Raw genomic sequence first — 20,249 nt, forward strand, 5'->3', positions numbered from 1 at the left:
CTCTTCGCTTATATATGGCAATGGCGACTGCGCGAGTTAATTGCGCGGTGGGGAGATAAGGCTATCCAGTCATGGTATTAAAGGTAAGCACGATGGAAATTTCTAGCAACTGAGGTCTTCGAATAGGTATTTTATTTTATACATATTTTACACTGATAAAGATGAGTAACGTATAATCGTGGTAATAACACACAATGTAAATATGCAAATCAACAAAAAAATATTACAAAAAATCCTACATATTATAGATTGTAAAAAAATGACAGTAGGAACCTGTTAGTCTCATCTGCGAGGTTTCTTTTTTTAATATAAAATCATGAAAATTAGTTTTAAAAGTACAAAAATGTAGTAGAAATTGCCACACGCCAACATCACTGCTATGTCATTCCTGATGCGCTCATGTGTTGTAGACCATAAGGATTTGCCTGAATGTCGTTTTTTGCCAGTCTCTATGCCATGACACCCAAGGAATACCTGATAGAAAATTTTATTCTACCATACATAACCAACTGCTAATCTGCACTACGTCATCTTCATCATCAACATCAATCATCTACTGTTGTTGATCTAAATTTAACAATATAATGAAAAAAACGTATAAATATAACTTATACGTTTTTTTTCATCCTAACTAATGTTATATAATTACAAATGTGAGTTTGCTTGCTTGTTTGTTTGTTTATTTGCTACGTTTTCATACTTTCACTACTTAATTGATGATTATGAAATTTTGCGCACACATTGTCAGAGGTTCAGAAACGGACATAGACTTTTCATCCCCAAAAAAGGTAAAGTTCCCGCGAAAAAGAGGCAAAGTATTCCTGGACCAATTTCGTTTTATTTATTTGTAAAGGTGTTTCATTGCGGTATTTTCGTGCCCTAACATAGGTATGGTCTGATGATGGGAACTTTGATTTATGGGGTTGAATTCCTCATCACTACCCTTGTGTTTTACACATTTTATGATGACTTCGCTTCTGCGCAACTAATTGTCATGAAACTTACATGTCTAAGATAAGTTAATATGATGAAAATTGTCACATTTAACTCTTCAACGCTGATGATGCTGAGGAGTATTCAGCGTATAGCATACGAGTTAGGCATTTGAAACTTACGAATTGACAACAAAGTTTTTAAGCAGACATATTTGATGCAAAAAAAATTTAACAACTCCTCAATCCTGATGCTGCACAGGTAAATTATACAAGTAATCCATTTGTTGCTTGCGTATACGTAATCAGGTTGCTAAGTAGAGACATATAATGAAACATTTTAACCTTCAACTCCTCAACCTTGATGATTCAGCCTATGTCATATGAATTAGCCATTTCGATTACTAAGCAGACACAAATAATGAAAAAATTGACCTTCAAGTCCTAAACCCTCATTATGCAGTTCCAGCCTAAACAGTACGAGTTAGACATTGAATTTTCATGATTCTTCCACATGTATACATTATAGTGAGCGAAGCCGCGAGCAAAAGCTAGTATGAATGTAAGCGCCGATTAGTATATCTTTCAATTCATAACTTTCATAAAATAGTCATATTTTTTTATGATTTTTAAATGTGATTCAAGGTAGAACCCTTTGTGGTTCGACTCCGGCGGCACCACCGCCACACCTATTTCTGCCTAATTGCAAAAGCAAAAGCAGTGTAAGGAGCAGCTGTGTTCCGTTTTAAGGGGTGTGGTAAGGGAGACATACTTTTCCGTGGCGTTCCAGCTTAGTCCGGGGTAGAGGCGCATCTGTGGCCAATCTCAGGTAAGAATATCTAATCCTACCTGGGGTGATTACAGATGCCCATGAGCGGCAGTAGTCACTTGCCATCAGGTGGACTGCATGCTCGTCTGCTACACCTATATTATATAAAAAAATGTGATCTTAAAATATATACACGTTACAAGAATAAGAGTCATATAATATGTAACAAAATATACATTTGTAGTAAACAAGGTGTACTAATCATCAACCGTAAAACGTAACTAATCTTATCGCTATGTATTTGCTTTATCATTGTTTCCATTCAATATTAAAAACATTTAATGATCAATAAATTTCCGTAAGTACTCTTTTGTAGTTTGTATATAATCACTAGTTTAGATACGCTACAGGATTTAAATAAATACAAGCTATTAAGGTAGATCATGATTCAAAAGACATTATGGACCAATAAAAATGTATAAGACGGATTAAAAGATTTGAAAGTTTAATAATTTAATAAGTGTTTATTTTTATGAGTTTAAAATAATTAGTTCCTTACAAAAAGTAAGCTCACACAATATAATCTCCCTTTTGTGTAACATGATATTATTTTTATTAAGTTGTTAGTAATAAAAATAATATCATGTTACACATTCATAAATCCTCATTAACTAATGAGGATTTTTGAGTATCTTTGTGTTTTAAGTACATGATTAGTTTACTATAATGACTGTGTAAATACAAATATAGTGTTTATTTATAAAGTATCACTAATGCAACCTTGCTTGCTGTTAGTAATGTTTGGGTACTCTTCTGTATTTTTTATTATTTTTAATATTAAATTGCATTATTAGTGAATGAAAATGAATATTTGAATAAATATGCATTGTTTTAAAATACACTTATGACAATATTTGTAAAATCGCATGAAAAAAATCTTTATAAATCGGTTCATCAGTGGCAAGCTTTATCAATATAGCTATGCGCCTATCGCCGCGTAGCAAGTTGCGTGAAAAAAGAAACAACGAAAACAAGATGGCTGTGGCTATAAACCGACCAAATTGAGTACGCAACAATAACAATGAAAATGGTCACGTTGTAACGTCTTAGTATTTAGTCAGGTTGCTTATAAATGGCGATCTATTTATGTCCGTACAAAACGCGATAACACATTGTTTGTTTTCGTAATTAAAACAGAGTAAGCTGATATCGCAATCAATAGTAACTGTTTTATAATTTGTTGACATGAATTCAGTTATCTTTTGGTATTGCGCATTTATGAATTCAGTTTACGCGACTGAGTTGAATAGGTTGGTTTCGTAACCTGTTATGAAGCGATAAAAACAAAGTATTTAATTTGGTAGGGTTATACTGTTGTTACGTTACGCTATACGAACGCACTACGTATACACATAGTAATCTCCAATACCAACTGCATATTAAGCAGTCAACGCTATGAACGATAGTCACGTAGTCAAATTCAATAATAAATATAGTTCAAAAAACTAAAAAACACGCTTTTATGATAAAATTAACTAAAAAGTAGAAAATCTAAATGAATCTAGGAATCAATTAAGGAACAGTAAATAGTATAATTGTGAAATAAATCTACAAAGTTTGAACGAAATCTGGCCATTTAAAGTGGGTCAAAATCGCGCCCAAAGAAGTCGGTTACAAACATACAAACAAACATACAAACAAACATACAAACATACAGGTGAAGCTAATAAAAAGCGTGTAAAAAAGACTGTTAATTAACCGTTTTTCGTATTGTAAATAACTAATATATGTCATAGAATATTTCTGGCACTCAGAATATTAGTGTGCTTACCTATTTATATGCGATTGAAAATAGTAGGACTACATACCTACTAACTTTAGAATAGTAATCAATGATATTAACTACTAGCTGTGCCCCGCGGTTTTACCCGCGTTAAAAAGTAATTCTCCATCAGCTTCTTCATCAGCTATCTACCAATAAAAGTCCCGTCAAAATCGGTTAGGCCATTTCAGAGATATGCCAGAACAAACAGACAGACAGACAGACAGACAGACAGACAAAAATTGTAAAAAATGATATTTTGGTGTATATACAGTATGTATATTAATATGCATGTAGTAAAAAGCGGTTATTTGGATATTAAAAACAGACACTCTAATTTTATTTATATGTATAGATGATAGTAACAATTATATTCTATAATTTTCCCACTGTTATAACCAGATTTCTCACAATAAACTCATTTTAGCCTTTACCCCACGTTGGCTATGGTTTGGTAGGCAATACACACATTTAAGAAGTTTTTGACAATGCAGGGTTCCTCGAGAATTCGAGATATTTTCCTTTGCCCTTCTAACTATTTCGAAGAATCAGAACGTGCCTAAATTATCAAATGGCCTTTCGTATTCCATAAGGAATAAATAGCTGATATTTTGCCAATAGAGAACAACTAAGCTAACTAAGTATTTCTTTGAAATATGATAAATGTATGGAAGAAGTTATTTTGCCGTCATCATCAACCCAATACCGTGCCACTGCTGGGCACGGGTCTCCTCTCAGAATGAGAAGGATTAGGCCATAGTCCACCGCGCTGGCCAAGTGCGTATTGGTAGACTTCACACACCTTTCAGATTTTTTTTTATAAAATCTTTCAGTTGTGCAGGTTTCCTCACGATGTTTTACTCACCGTTTAAGTAAGTGATAATTAATTTCTGATACGTACGTATTTTTGAAAAATCAGTGATGCGTGCCTGGGATTTGAACCTCGGACCTCTCGATCGAGGCCGAGTTTCTTAAACCACTGGGCTATCACTGCCTTCGTTTGCCGTGGCATGTGGCAAGTAGTATGCTGACCTGTAGAGGTAGCCTCGGATAGCGCTATTCCGTTTTCCCGTGGTGTCGTAGAAGGTTAAAAAGAAGACGAAGAAGAAGAATCTTTGTACAATCACACAGCCCCACTCTAAGACTCTATATTTCTGTTAATTTTCTGGCCGGGGACCAAACCCGGAGCCTGCGCGTCGGACCGTGTCAGGTCTAGGTGACTTCTCCATAACGGGATCGCCGATTTATGAACACTTCTTTTATGAAGTTGTCGCAAATATTCATTACACCTTCATATACTCTTCAAGCCAAACACAGCTGCGCATAACAACTGTTATAATGCAGCAGTGGCGGTGGTACCATCGGAGCACAACATAGGGTTTACCACCTTCAAAATGTAACGGACGAGTGCTATTAGCGTATCCTGACAAAGAGCATCCACAGGAACTTCGTGGGGTTTTAGTTAGGAGTCCGGCATGTCTTCTCCGATGATACCGCGCCCAAGAGGATGTTTCTTGTTGTTGAGGGGGAAACCTACAATAGGTACCCGACGCCGTGGGAGACGACGGGTTATGTGGCACTTTTACCGCAACCATCGTTCATCCAGAGGTCGCTAGCCGGGCGGTTAGAGCGGTTGTAGTTTTGAAGGTGGTAGAACCCTTCGATAGGATTAGATATTTCTACCTGAGGTCGGCCACAGATGCGTCGCTACCCCTGAGGACCCCTTCAAACCGGAACACAACAGCGTTTAACAAAGCTATTGTGAGGTAGAAATAGGTGTGGCGGTGGTACCGCCGGAGTCGAACCACAAAGAGTTCTACCACCTTCAAAATTATTTCCATTACTCCTATTTACACTACATACACTTACCATTAGAAATGCTGCCTGGTTGCTTGCTACTTCTATGATTAAAATATCTATTTCAAACTGTTAATTGTATGCATACTTGCATGTCATACCAAAACAAATTAAACCAGTTTTCAACTAAGAACGGTATAACTTGAAATATTTAATTTATTTAGTATAATTTTAACGTAAGTAACTCCGTGGAACCTTGCTAATCAATAGTATGTCCCTAGCTTAAATAGTTACTGAATGAATTCTTTCTAAATAGGACCTGTTTGAAAATCGATTACACATGTATGCTCTTATTTTTTCTATCCAAAACATCAGCTGGCGTTGTAAAGAAAGCAACCTGTTTCTGAAGTAGGTTGAAAAAGAAAAAAAAACAGCAATGGCCGACGTTGGAACAGCTGATACGTGTACAAAGTTATAACCAGCTTGAGTAACTTGAATATCTTTCATCCTTGTCTCACGTAAAGGTTTTGTGTATACGTAAGGGAGACGGATGAATGTTTCGTGGAATTGGAAGGATGAAATAAATATCGCTGCGCGTGGGAGCCATGTTGGGAACATTTATTTCTGGATACTGGTTGATGTTGATATTCAGTTTATGTTCACGCTTGGTTTTGAACATATAGGGATAATAATTTTGCCTTTACAGTATCATAATATGTAATAGTCACAGGTAGTCATACAACGGAAAGCATTTGTATTTAGGCTATAATATTAAGAATAAAGATAATATAGTCACGAAACTAATAATGATTGCATTATTAGTTTCGTGACTATATTATCTTAGATTATTGAATCTAGTACTTAGATCTTAGCAGTTTATTTCTTTTTTATAATATAGAAGTATCAAATGAGCATGCAGTCCACTTGATGGTTACTGCTACTGCCGCTCATAGACATCTGGCACCCCCGATAAGATCAGATTCCTAGCAGAGTTCGGCCAACGGGGCATCGCTACCCCTGAGGACTACTTTGGAACGCCTTGGAAAAGTATGTCTCCCTTACTACAATTCAAACTAGAATACAGCACTTATAAATGCAGTTATTAGGCAGAAATAGGTGTCAACGGCGGTATGTGAGATTGCATACCATCGTATGCACCAAACGGTAAGGCGAGCGTTAAGCTCACTTGGGCGGAGCCCGACGGGGCAACGCGCTAAGAGGACTCCGCTTGTGTTCCTTTGGAGATCCCGGAGTCCTCTACGCAGAGCCGAGGACGGCCACCGGGGAAGTTTTAGTGCGTTAAGAGTCCCACGTAACCCTGTGTCCCACGGCATCGGGTACCTTTTGAAGGGTTCCCTCTCGTGAACAAAAAAAAAAGGCAGAAATAGGTAGAGGTTGCGCCGCTGGAGTCCAACCACAATTAAAGAACGTTTATTTACTTAAAATACATAATATGAGAAATACAAAATTTCACTGGAATCATGGAAGAGTGCAATTCCATGATTCCAGTGAAATTTTGTATCGATTTAAGACTTGAGAATCACTAATTATAATCATAGTTATGATTAAGTATTCATTAAAATCACGAATATCGTGTGCATTAGAAAAAACTTGAAATACTTTTTAAAACTAAATTTCTCACGCAACCATGCTTTTTTGTATAAAAAATGTACAGTTAGCCGGTCGTCAACCCTTATGAGTGTTTTCTATAAATTGTAATAAAAATAATGCCACCCCATCGTATGCGACATTCAACAATTTATTCAGTGATTCTCAAGGGGTCCCCCGGTGAGGGGCCTTTTGACCCCTCACCTTCGATTGGAAAACGGGTAACGTAACAAGCAAAACCGTTATAAAGTATAACTATTTTGGAAATTTATATATTTATAATTAGCGTTAGGGTATTAACACTTCAACAAAGATTATCAGTTTGTTAAAACATTTGAAAGCGTATATTGCGTATACCACTCACACTGTGGAACTTTAAATAATTCGATGCGATGCAATGCATCCGTCCACACTTATTTATTTATCATAATATTTGCACTGGATTATGTCATTGCTAATATCTTCTAGTTATAACATAGAGTTATACCGGGTTTTTAAAATAGGCGCTTACATGGGACGTTCTCACAGATAGCAATGTGCTCGAATACCACTGTCCTATTTTCCGTGTGTGGCAATGACTTCTTACTGTAATTGTAATTAATTGTATTATTACTGTCGTAATTATTACTGTAATTATAATTATAAATCTGATGTATAAACTATATTATTGGAAAGTTTCATCCTAATCCGATTAGTCGTTTTTACTACAAGAACACAAAGATCCATCTATCCTCACAAACAGCTTTATAATATTAGTAGGATAAGTCGCTTACTAGAACTCCTAGTTTAACTACAAGGGGTCCAAACAGGTTGAGAGTCGATGTCCTAGTTGATAAAAACTCGACATTTTAATCGATTTTACCCAAACAGCTGTCCCTACATCTGCCTTATAACGATTTGGGAAAGTTATGCCAGGATATTCCTTTGTTTTTATGCATCCTTTGTTTTTATAAAATATGAAGTATGTATGTAAGTACGTGTTGTGTTATACGGGCTAATATAGTAATTGGGTGTGATATTATATAGATTATGTATGTATATTGTACGAGATTTATTAATATAGCGCCGTTTTTTGAAAAACCCTTGGTTAACAAACAAAGAAGAAAAATGAAAGAAAGAAAGAAAAAAAGCAAATTTAATATAACTATAGAATTATAAAAGTTAAGCACCGATAAACATAATCTTATATATATCTATATAGCTTTGTCAATGGAGGATTTAACTCAAACAAATACAGGTCTGTGATTTAAATCAACCAGTAGGGGAAAGAAGAAACATCATGAATGAATTACATCCATGGTGTGTGTATCGATAAGTTAATAACTGTCTCCCGTATCCAAAGCCATGATGAAAAATGGCTTATCGCTAGATGCATGCAAATTATTTTATTATTATTTTATACATGTAACGATACATTGTATAAAATTATAAGTCTGTTTTATTGTTAGAAACGTTAATTATTGCACTAACATAATCTGTGATTTATTTTTTGAAAAACCATATTCGTAGGCGTATATCCGAGAATTCATGACTGCGAAAGTTAATATTAAAAATATTGTTGTGGCAACACTAGTCAACTAGATGTCAATGTCAACTGTCAGTTGAAAGGTCAGTCAGCTGGCAAAGAAATTGATTTTATTACAGCCGGCGCGACTTATTTAGATTCTCTACAACTATTTGCTAATAAAAATGCGTCGGCTATTAATATTCACGTTGCTATCAATCATATGTTACTCCACAATCACGTCTATACTGCCAACCGCGCCAAAACCGGGGACCTACAAGGTATTATTGGACTCTGTTTACGGCGCTGTATCATCAGGGAACTTCACATACTGGACGTTCGCGCAAGCGGGGCCGCTGATCATCGAGCTGTATAGTGCGACGGGAGACGCGGACCTCTTCGTCAGTGATACCTCGAGGTACGGAGATGCTCAGGTAATTTTGGATTTAGCCTTCATCAACCCATCACTGGGCAGGGGATCCCTGTCAGATTGAGAATTAGGCCATAGTCCACCACGCTGGCCTAGTGCAAAGTGGTTGATTAGACATACCGATAAAACTGTACTTTATAACCCGTCGAATTTTATGTAGATTTTGGGTTCGATCTCATAATATCCTCCCATAAGGGGGGTTGCAGACACCCCCCCGATTTTAAAATATTTTTTTTTAATTTTTAGGTCACCTAAAAATTAAAGAGAATTAGATTAAAAAATTAGGGGTTGTACATGATATTGAAAGAAACCAATCCCCTACATCTCACCCCTCACAAATAGTCTATAAGGTAGTTCTGAAACAATTAAAACGGAAATTTAAATCTAGACCTGCTTAGCATTAATTCCACCTATTTAACCATATTTTTATCGGTCAAAGAGTATATGAAGAATAAAGAGTTGCGTGTGGGGTTTGAATCTTGGACCTCCATCATTGGAACGATGAATTTTCGCCCACTAGGATATCACAGCACCTAAACTAGTATTCATACAATCTAGCAGCCTACTGCTAGATTGTATGTAAGCCAACAGAATCAATAAATACATTTTTGAATCTTTCAGTAAATAATAAAACAAAGAAGTGCAGTGTCGGTGTAACCACCATAGCTTTAATACTAGAAATAGAATGGTAATGGGTAACTGTATTCGCTACTACAATAAAATACCTGAACACATTTTGAATCTCACAGAAAAAAGTTTATACATGTCGTTAAACAAACGCTATAAACTAAGTGATTATTTGACTGACAAAACGGTGTGGTCTGAAGTAGTTCCAGCTCCACATGTACCATTAGGTTAAGTTTAACATTGTAAAAAACTTTTTTTTAGATGTTTCTTTCGCCGCTTCTTCTCCATAATGAAACTCCTTGTGAAGTGGCGGTAGTTGTATTGACATTCAAAAAGTGCTCTGTAAAGAACCTATTCTGAATAAAAAAAATTGATTTGATTTGATTAGAGAAAGCCACCTTCATTATATGGTTATTTAGCATTTTAAGTTAGCATAGAATTACTCATTAGTCTCAAATTAGGCTAGATTGTAATTAATATAAAGTTACTTTATACAAACTCACTTGGTACTTTATACAAACACAAGCTTTTGCCCGCAGCTTTGCTCGCGTTACGAAGTAATATTATTAACTAAGAAGATTTATACAAACTTTCATCCCCTATTATATCCCCTTGGGGATCATATAACATCTACCTGCATGCCAAATTTCAGCCCGATCCATGCAGTGGTTTGGGCTGTGCGTTGATAGATCACTATGTCAGTCAGTCACCTTTGAGTTATATATATTTAGATTAAAAAAAAAATTTTTTGTGTCTTTCAGACCCAGCTACGAGGCAGACAGGAACAATTTCAGCTCGGAGACATGCGGCACGGATATGATTTACATCCCGGATGACTTCCCGAGACCTTTTGGTATGTACTTCTATTTTAGAAATAGCAAATGAAAGCTGTGTGTCTAATTGTAAGTGTGTGTAGTCCGCACCAAACTGCTAGTCCTCTCTGAATGCCTCAGAAAAGTATGTCTCCCTTACCACACCCTTCAAACTGTTGTTATTGGACAGGAATGAGTGTGGGGGTGGTGCTGCCTGAGTCTAACCACTACGGGATCTGTTAAATTTATATAGGTTAATAGGTTTCCCCCTCGTAAACAAAAAAAAAAAGGTTTTTACAGCCGACAGTGATAGCCTAGTGGTTAAAAAACTCGTCCTCTCAATCGAGGGGGCCGAGGTTCAAATCCCAGGCACGCAGCTCTGATTTTCAAATGTATGTGTGTATTAGAAATTAATTATCACTTGCTAAAACGGTGAAGGAAAAAATCGCGAGGAAACCTGCATTCCTGAGAGATTTATAAAAAAAAATAATCTCAAAGGTATGTGAAGTCTACCAATACGCACTTGTCCAGCGCGGTGGACTATGGCCTAATCCTTCTCATTCTGAGAGGAGACCCGTGCCCAGCAGTAGGACAGGTAATGGGTTGATGATGATGATGATGATGAGGTTTTTACATTGTTACGGGTTATAAAAAGCATGATGGCTGAATTCGCTGAGTTTTTGAAAACTACATCACATTTACCACATTGTTTAAAAGATATACTCATTTTTAATGAATGATGTAGGTCATCTTTATTCTTATATGCGTGTGTATGTCACTGAACTTCTCCTAAACGACTCCTCCTAACCTCCTAAACGGCACTGGTCTCCTCTCAGAATGAGAAGGATTAGGCCATAGTGCACCGCGCTGGCCAAGTGCATTTTTTACTTGACATACCTGTAAAATTTTTAGTTTTTTTTTTAAGATTTTTCAGGTATGCAGGTTTCCTTATGATTTCACCGTTTAAGCTAGACATAATTAATTTCTAATGAAAATATTAGAAATTAATTATTGTATGGGTCTTTAGTTGCCTGAAATAAAGGAATTTTATTTTATTTTTATTTTTTAATATGCCCCATCTACCCTTAATATATAAATTCCACAGGTATAGGAGTCTACGGCCATTGGTCCCACTCCTGGTCAGAATACTCCATGATGGTCTACTTTGACCTGGTGACGATGAACTCGATGTATCAGTCCGCGAGCCAGGCAACTCCTGGTATACCGATGGCTGCCCCGACTACCATCTCGAGGACAGGGGAAGCTGCGAAGACTGCTGCTAAAGGTAATATATATATTTTTTTATAATATAGGAGTAGCAGACAAGCATGCAGTCCAACTGATGGTAAGTGGCTACTGCCATTGACAACTTTAATCAACCTCAGATAAGATTAGTTTCCTACCTGAGGTAATACAATAAAATACTCGACCACATCTTGAATCTCCCAGAAAAAAGTTTAAACTTGTCATTAAACAAACGCTATGTAAAAAAGCGTACTACAGGCTGAGTGATTATTTGACTGATAAAACGGTGTCTGAAGTAGCTCCAGGTCCACATGTACCACTAGGTTAAGAGCCATTGTATGAAACATTTTATTTTAAAAGATGTGTGTTATGGAGTTTCTTTCGCCGCTTCTTCTCCATAACGAAACACCTTGTGAAGTGGTGGTAGTTGTATTGACTGTCAAAAAGTGCTCTGTAAAGAACTTATTTTGAATTAAAAAAAAAATGATTTGATTCATAAAAGGTCATTTAACAATTTCAGAGGCAGAACGCAAGCGCAAGGAGCTAGCAGCGATAAAAGATGAGGATGATAAGCCGAGGTTCCTCAAGCTCTTCAAGGTTCTGGACACAGTCTTCGACCTGGTGGTCCTCTGAGACAGGCCGCTCTTCCAGTGGCCTTCCGTGCGACTCCGACTTGTGAATGTCACAGACACTTAGTGGTAGTGAAGTGTGAACTACAGTTATGCTCATAAGCATAGATTAGTAAAGATTACTCACTCCTAACAAGAAAATGTGACCAGTTTTGACAATTTAATTTGTCACTGTCATTGTCGTGTTTGAGAAATATTAAAAAAATGTAGTTTTTAGATCATTTACGAATGAAACGATATTTCTTAGTTTTTTCTTCGATTTCGTGTTTTTTGCAGCACTTAACTGCGCATGTCGGTTGCGCGTAAATTACACCATGACAGCCATGAATGGCTGACAGAATTGTCAGCCGTTTAAATCATTTAATGGCTTCCTTCAATTAGAAGACGGTGAGATATCTATACTTATCTATGACTAAGTGACATTTGTGGAGAATAATGATTTTCTCAGTGAAGTGACTATGAAAAGTATTTAAGTGAGTGTGTGTTAGGGTTAGTGACGGACTAAGCAGAAAGAGGGGCAGGTTCTTTGGTCCTTGAGAGCCTTCAAATGTCTATGAGTTCTTGTAGACATTTGTAAAATCTTGTTAAATTAGATCAACTTATAATCTGATTCGTAATTGGTTGTCCAAAATGTAAACAAAGAAATGTCATTGTCAAAATACGATTACAGGTATTGCAAACCTTAACAAATTAACAAGAAACAAAAACTTTAACAAACTCAACAAAAAACAAAAACTTTAACATCTACACACAATATAACAAAGGCACTATGAAAACGAGAAAACATTCGAGTTCGATCACGATAACGAAAATGAATAACGTACCTTATTTACGTACATTTTCAAGAAAAAATAGCATTAGGATTTGACAGAAATCAGCTAGACTTTTTTAAATCTGATAAAGATTTTTCCCGTGAATTGCCTAAAATTAATTACGATGTTTTTACTTGCGAGTGTCGGTATGATAGTTGTAAAATATATTTAAAAAAGTCATGGTTTCTGGGAGAGGTCACGTGACATCTATATTTTTTATTTATTTTATTTGTTGTAAGTACAAGTAATTTTTGTAAAGTTAAGAGAACGTTTTGTAATTTAAAAAAATGATGTTGTAAGTTTTGTAATGTGGATTATTAGATAGATTTTTTTGTAGATTAATAATAGATGTTCTATTTTTTTAAAAGTGGATCTATGTCTCATAATAAATAGATACTGAATATTTAAATTATTGCTTATTAGGTCGTACATGCAAGATATACATATTTATCATCATATTTTCATCATAATTATTAGTATATAATATAATCATTTCTTGTACATTGGTATCATAGATTAGTAAAGATAACTCACTCCTAACAAGAAAATGTAACCAGTTTTGACAATTGAAATTGTCACTGTCATCTATTTTCTTGTTTGAAAAATATTTAAAAAATATAGTTTTTAGAGCATTTACGAATGAAACGATATTTCTCCGCACTTTTTCTTCGATTTCGTGTTATTTTTGCACCACTTAACTGCACATGTCGGCATAGTTCCGCGTAAATTACACCATGACAGCCATTAAACGGCTAACAGAACTGTCAGCCGTTTAAGCCATTTAATAGCTTCCTTCAATTACAAGGCGGTGAGATATCTATACTTATCTATGCAAAAGACATAGTAATTGCGTTGTAAAGGAACTGTACATAATTATTCATAATCTGTGGTGTTTAATTATTCTTTATTAGGATTAGGTTCTGCATGCAACATATACATTATTATTTATGATCATAAGTTCATAATATTTATTAGCATAATATAATCGTTTCTTGTGCATTGGCGTAACCAGATTAATATAGTATTGTTACCGCTTAAATAATTTAAAACAATATTACAGCGCCATCTGTCGATAAAACATAAAATTATTGCGTCGTTAAATGGAGCTGTACGTATTTTATTCATAATCTGTGTAATTTGCGCGGTTTTTGCAATTTAAAAGCATAATATTTTTGAGGATACATATTTATATCACGTCATCTTGATTGTGTTTTGTTATAGTTCGCGTAAAATTGCTAGTCCGCTCTGAATATAGAAATGAATCGCGTCGCCATAGCTAATGATGTGCCGAGTCGGCCAAAGTGGTATTCGAGTACTTTAGTACTCATATAAAAAACTCGAGTCAGCACTCGAGTCCAGAGTACTCACAACGTACTCGAGTTAGCATGAAGTACTCGAGTACTTTGTAAGTCACAGTCCAAGGAAGACCAGAAAACAAACAAAAAAGGCACTCACTAAATAAAATTAAACAAGTGTTACTTGCACAGTTCCTGCTGCATTCATTCGTTCGTTTATATAAGGTAAAAAAAAAACTCAAAGGTATGTGAAGTCTACCAATACGCACTTGTCCAGCGCGGTGGACTATGGCCTAATCCTTCTCATTCTGAGAGGAGACCCGTGCCCAGCAGTAGGACTGTAATGGGTTGCTGATGATGAAGGTACATAAGACTGGAGTCAGGGTACGAGTACCGTCAGTATTCGAGTATCACTGGTACTCGAGTACCACTTATTACTACTCGAGTACTGACTCGAGTCGACCTGACTCGGCACATCTCTAGCCATAGGCATGATGACAAATTTTGAACTCCCTTCCTATAATGTAGGTACATGTCTACTGATTCCAAAAATCGTATTATTTCGGCAATAATTAATGGAAATATTAGCATTTTTAAAACAAATTTTGAATTAAGCGCGAAAACGCTCACGGGTGTCATGGCGTCCGCGAGTGACGTCACGCTTCGGTATCCCATAGAAAAGTTCAAGCAATACGGTGACACGCCAAAAAATGACGTCATTTCGCCCCGACAAGATGGCCGACTGCATTATTTTACACTTTTATTTTATTGAAAATATAATGAATCCTAAAGTTTTTATTAAAACTGGGCTATTTTTGAGAAGGCTTTAAACATATTGTTTTTAAGTAAATCATTAATTCGATTTTTTAATATTGTCATCATGCTCATTGTATGACTATGACTTCACCTGCTCGCGACAACTAGCGGACTAGCAGTTTGGCGCGAACTATATTGTTTGTCATGTAACCGACTGAATGTAGTTTTGTGATAAGTATAAAGTAGAATTAGCTTAGTTTTTTATCTATTCAATGTCTGTATAAAATGGTATAAGTAGTAATTTATTTCATAACTAGCTGTGCCCGCGGTTACGCCGCGGTTAGAAATAACCATGAAGTTATAGGTAAATATGGAGAACACACTTCGAATACCTACTTGAAGCAAAACCTATGTATCACCATCTCGCTCTCTGTGGGCAGACCCTCTCTGTCTAAGTAGGGTAACCTTTATTTATTTTGGCACATAGGGCCAATGTTGCCACATTACCGAATCCTTAAGAAATGGGATTATAATTCGTTGTATTGCCAACCCAGATATGCATACGTGACCTACGATTTTGGGATTTTCAATTGAACTAATCATAGTTCAAGTATTTATTTAAAGGTAAATTATTTGACAGTGTTTAACTTCTGGTTAGGCTAGTGTGGTGACTAATTCTAAAAATTTTCTAGGAGATTTAAAGAAGAAGATAGCAATACTATAGTCCACACTAGAAAGAGAGGTCGGCCCACAGAAAGCGGGATGGAGATACGTAGGTATTTGCCTCAAGATTTTGTTCTAAGTCTGGCCTCCATATTTACCTATAACTTCATGGAAATAACGCGGGTGTAACCGCGGGACACAGCTGGTTCTAAAATATAAGTAGCCTTATTTACTCCTTATTACATCAGCCACCTGCCAATAAAAGTCCCGTCAAATTCGGTTCAGCCGTTTCAGAGATTAGCCAAGACAAATAGACAGACAGACAAAAATTGGAAAAAATGTTATTTTGGTGTATGTACCGTATGTATATTCATATGCATGTAGTAAAAAGCGGTTATTTCAATATTAAAAATAGACACTCCAATTTTATTTATATGTATAGATTAATTAAATCGGCCAATTCGGTATAATTTGGTTCATTGGTATCGTCCGCGCCAAACTGCGAGTACGCTCTGAAGTTGTTGCGCACAACTACAAGCATATATTTCCTAGCAACGTAACGGCATACTAACGCAGCTGTGTAATGTCCGTACCAAACTGCTAGTCCGCTGTGAAGTTGTTGCGCACATCTACAAGCATATATTCCGTAGCAACGTAAGGGCATACTAACGCAGCTATGTAATGTCCATGCCAAACTGCTAGTCCGCTCTGAAGTTGTTGCGCACAACTACAAGCATATATTTCCTAGCTACGTAAGGGCATACTAACGCAGCTACTCGTATGTACCCGCGGGCGAGAGCGAACGGATGCCGGGAGAGGTCCCGCACTGTCTTCGTCCCGTTAATATCTACAATTTGCTATTCGACTCGTTGCTATATTCAGAGCCGACTAGCAGTTTGGCGAGGACTATAATACTAGTTTTAGGCTTGATCAAGATGGAGCAAGAATGTCTACCAGGACCCTTCGGTTACACAAGTATTTCAGTGTCGTGCTAAATAAATAATAATTGTTTCTTGTACTTCACTTTTTCTACAGAGCCCTAAAATACATAAAGGAAACCTGTAATAAAAAATTCGCCTAGTACGAGTCGAACTCGCACATGGAGGCTTCCGTACTACCGTTCATTATTTTTTACTTATTTTTATTTATTTTATCATTTTCAACAATACTTAGTTATATGACACAAAAATAGATGGCATTGAGGTGATGATGAATGAAACGTAAGCAACGTATAATCAAATTAAAATAACTATATTAAAATATGTTTTATAGTTTTTATTTGTATTTATTATAATATCCGTTATAGTAGTAAACAGATTGTAAAAATTTCAACCCTCTCCCTAATACGGTTTAACAGTTAAATGGAAAAATGCCGGTTTGATGTATGGAGACCCCCTGTAATATTCAACTTTATTTATTTGTAGTATTTATTGTTATAGAGGCGACCGTTATGCATCATCTGTAAAAAATTCATGTGTCTATCTATTACGGTTCCGGAGATATAGCCCTGTGACAGACGGACAGACAGCGAAGTCTTAGTAATAGGGTTCCGTTTTTACCCCTTGGGTACGGAACCCTAAAAAATTGATGTCAAACAATGTTTTTTTATTAAAAATATGACCGCGTATTGTCATGTGTAACTTATTGATGTTTTATTATTAATAAATAAACGATTCTAGTCATTTGTTTTTACTTTTATTTCCTGTTACTGTTTTTGTAATATTGGTTAGTAAATATCATAAATATTTTGGAGACCCCAATGACATTACATCTATGGACGACCCACGAAGCGCTCATATGTTTAATTTTTTTTTATAATATAGGAGTAGCAGACGAGCATGCAGTCCACTTGATGGTAAGTGGCTACTGCCGCCCATGGACGTATGTTATCAACCCCAAATAGGATTAGATATTCCTACCTGAAGTCGACCACAGATGCGCCGCTACCCCTGAGGACTAAGCTGGAATGCCTCGGAAAAGTACGTCTCCCTTACCACACCCTTAAAAACGAAACACAGCAGCGCCTAACACTGCTATTATTAGGCAGAAATAGGTGTGGCGGTGGTGCCGCCGGAGTTGAACCACAAAGGGTTCTACCACCTTCAACTTTTAATAGTTTAGTAGTAGCTTTAATAGTGGCTCACGTGAGAAGTCTCGCCGAGAAATTGCGCGAGAATCATGAAGGCTAGACTGATCTACACTTATGCCTCTTTCGCATTCTCCAGTTTCGCGTTATCCAGAACTGACGACAGTGCAGCGTGATGCTCGCTTTCTCGCCCGAGAACCCTTTGAAGCGGGCAAAAATACCGACACCGATCGGAGAACAGGCGAGCGCGAGAACGAGACAAGAAAGCGATCACATTCACGCTTCTCGGGTGTTCTCGACGTGACGCTATTTGTCACCGTCACCGTCACCGAGCCGATACCGATAATTAATGACGGCGCCGAAGTAGCGTACGTACACTTACTATAGCCGCTTGTCCACCGCACGTCCGTCATCCGAGCACCGTCATCCCGACCGCCGATATTTCAAGTACATCGGCGTGACCGCTAGATCGGCACCGAGATTTTGACGGGCCGATGTGCCGGCAATATAAAACATATTGGAACTTGTCCATACAGCTGGAACAAAATAAACCGCCGATATCGGTCGCGGTGGACAAACTAATCGACCGGGGACGAAATAATCTCGTCCCCGGTATCGGCTCGGTGACGGTGCGGTGGACAAACGGCCTGAGTCTGTACCCGCTATAATGATTTTCCAAACAGATGATGAGAATTTGAGTTCGATCTCAGTTAAGGCCCGTTATTTATAATCAAGCTATTGAATGTTTTGCCCATTAAAGATCATCATTTAACAGTTTCCTCCTACTATAATAGACTTTGATAAATTCGATCTTTAGTGAAAGTAACCAAATATGGGCTACCATTTTGATTTTGCTTAAAAAATAAAAAACTATTAAAAGATTAACCATTTATTGTTGTCAAAATAATCACACATACATTTCTAAAGAGCTAAGTAACAATCATATGTTCCTAATATTATAATTTATAATTATATTGAGCATTAGAACCAAATATCAAAATAGATGCTAAATATGGAGCAGGTACTCAAATATGGGCTACTAATAAAAACTTATAATATCTTCTGTGAAAATAACAATTATAAATATTTATCTTATAAGAGATCAAATAACTTTGGTGGATGGAATAAATCACATAATTTACTTTCAAATACCACTTAATTTACTTACAAAAATCACATATCCACTAAAACTTTTTCTAATTGTACCCCCAACGTTGTTTTTCTACGTAATGTCGTGGCAGCCGCCTCTTCAGGACTAAGTTCTGTTTTCAGGCTTAAGCGTTGCAATGTCGATCTTGGTACTTTGAAAATTTTTGCTGCTTTTAAAGTGCCCATTTTCTTCTCGCGAACCATTTTTATGGCTTTAATCATTTGCTCTTTATCCCAAGTTTTTCTTGGTTCTTTTGATTGTGTTGGAGCCATTCTAAAAAACAATAAGAAGATACCTATAGAACGACATAACCAAGCACCTAAAATACTTTACAGATATGGGTAATACCTAAATATGGGCTAGCCTATATTTAAGACCATAGTAATAGCCCATATTCGAAATTCTTAACTAAAATAAATCTGATCGTGTACTTTACATTTCATGGGAAGCAAGCAATAAATCGACCGAAAATCATAAAATACACCTTACATTCTTCAATAAAACACATAGTTACAGTATTTAGACCTAAGATTGTTTAATTAAACAGCACATTCATACGTACCTCGGAAAAGTTTTCGACAGCACCAACACAAGTATGGCCGACGCTGGCGACAGTTCGCGCGCGATTGACGAGAGTGAGTAAGTGCGATGTTAGAGCGAGTGAATGCGATGTACGATCGTCGTTTGTTGCCTCTTTCGACTGTAAGTTTTTGAGAATTGTCGCTAGCCCATATTAAAGCACTAGCCCACATTTAGTTACTTTCCTCTAGGCAAGTATTGGATAGATTCGATATTAATAACGGAGGTAATTAAACACCTATCAACTTGGATTTCTGTAACCTGGGACCCCGAATGATGGGGTCGAATTTAATATATTTTCTATTATTGTATCGATAAAAAAAAAACAAAATAAAGGTTTCAACAATTTATTAAAAAATCTACAAATAAAGTCGTAAGTGCGAGATTCTTGTACATGATTTCTTTAATATACATTTATAGCTTAATATAGCTAATATTTGCAATAAACTATTCATTTAATTAAATATCATTAGCTATACTACTTTCTTCAGATCATTTTATACAGGGTGGAAAAATCAAATTATACATTAAAAAAATTCAATTTCAATTGGTTTAGACTTTAGAGGTTTCAGAGATGAACATGTAGGACGTAGTAACTTGATTTAAATGTATTAAAATTTGTACACTTATATAGCATTAAAATTAATCTTTGAACACATATTTTACAACACTTTATTGCATTATCCATATCTATACACAAATACGAACATCCCACGAAACAAACAAAGAAATG

General features: G+C 36.3%; 1 protein-coding gene across 1 annotated transcript; it reads left to right on the forward strand.

Moving 5' to 3' along the window:
- The first annotated feature begins 8,523 nt into the window (after positions 1-8,523).
- LOC140751244 (UPF0669 protein C6orf120 homolog) lies at positions 8,524-12,338 on the forward strand. The gene is made up of 4 exons (XM_073085131.1): positions 8,524-8,850; positions 10,251-10,342; positions 11,407-11,586; positions 12,067-12,338. Exons 1-4 carry the CDS (start codon positions 8,618-8,620, stop codon positions 12,177-12,179), a joined length of 618 nt encoding a protein of 205 aa, XP_072941232.1. The 5' UTR covers positions 8,524-8,617; the 3' UTR covers positions 12,180-12,338.
- The last annotated feature ends 7,911 nt before the right edge of the window (positions 12,339-20,249 follow it).

The sequence above is a fragment of the Epargyreus clarus genome, unplaced genomic scaffold, assembly GCF_041222505.1.
Source record: "Epargyreus clarus isolate Ecla_fem2 unplaced genomic scaffold, WU_Ecla_fem_2.2 ptg000022l, whole genome shotgun sequence".
NCBI lineage: Eukaryota > Metazoa > Arthropoda > Insecta > Lepidoptera > Hesperiidae > Epargyreus > Epargyreus clarus.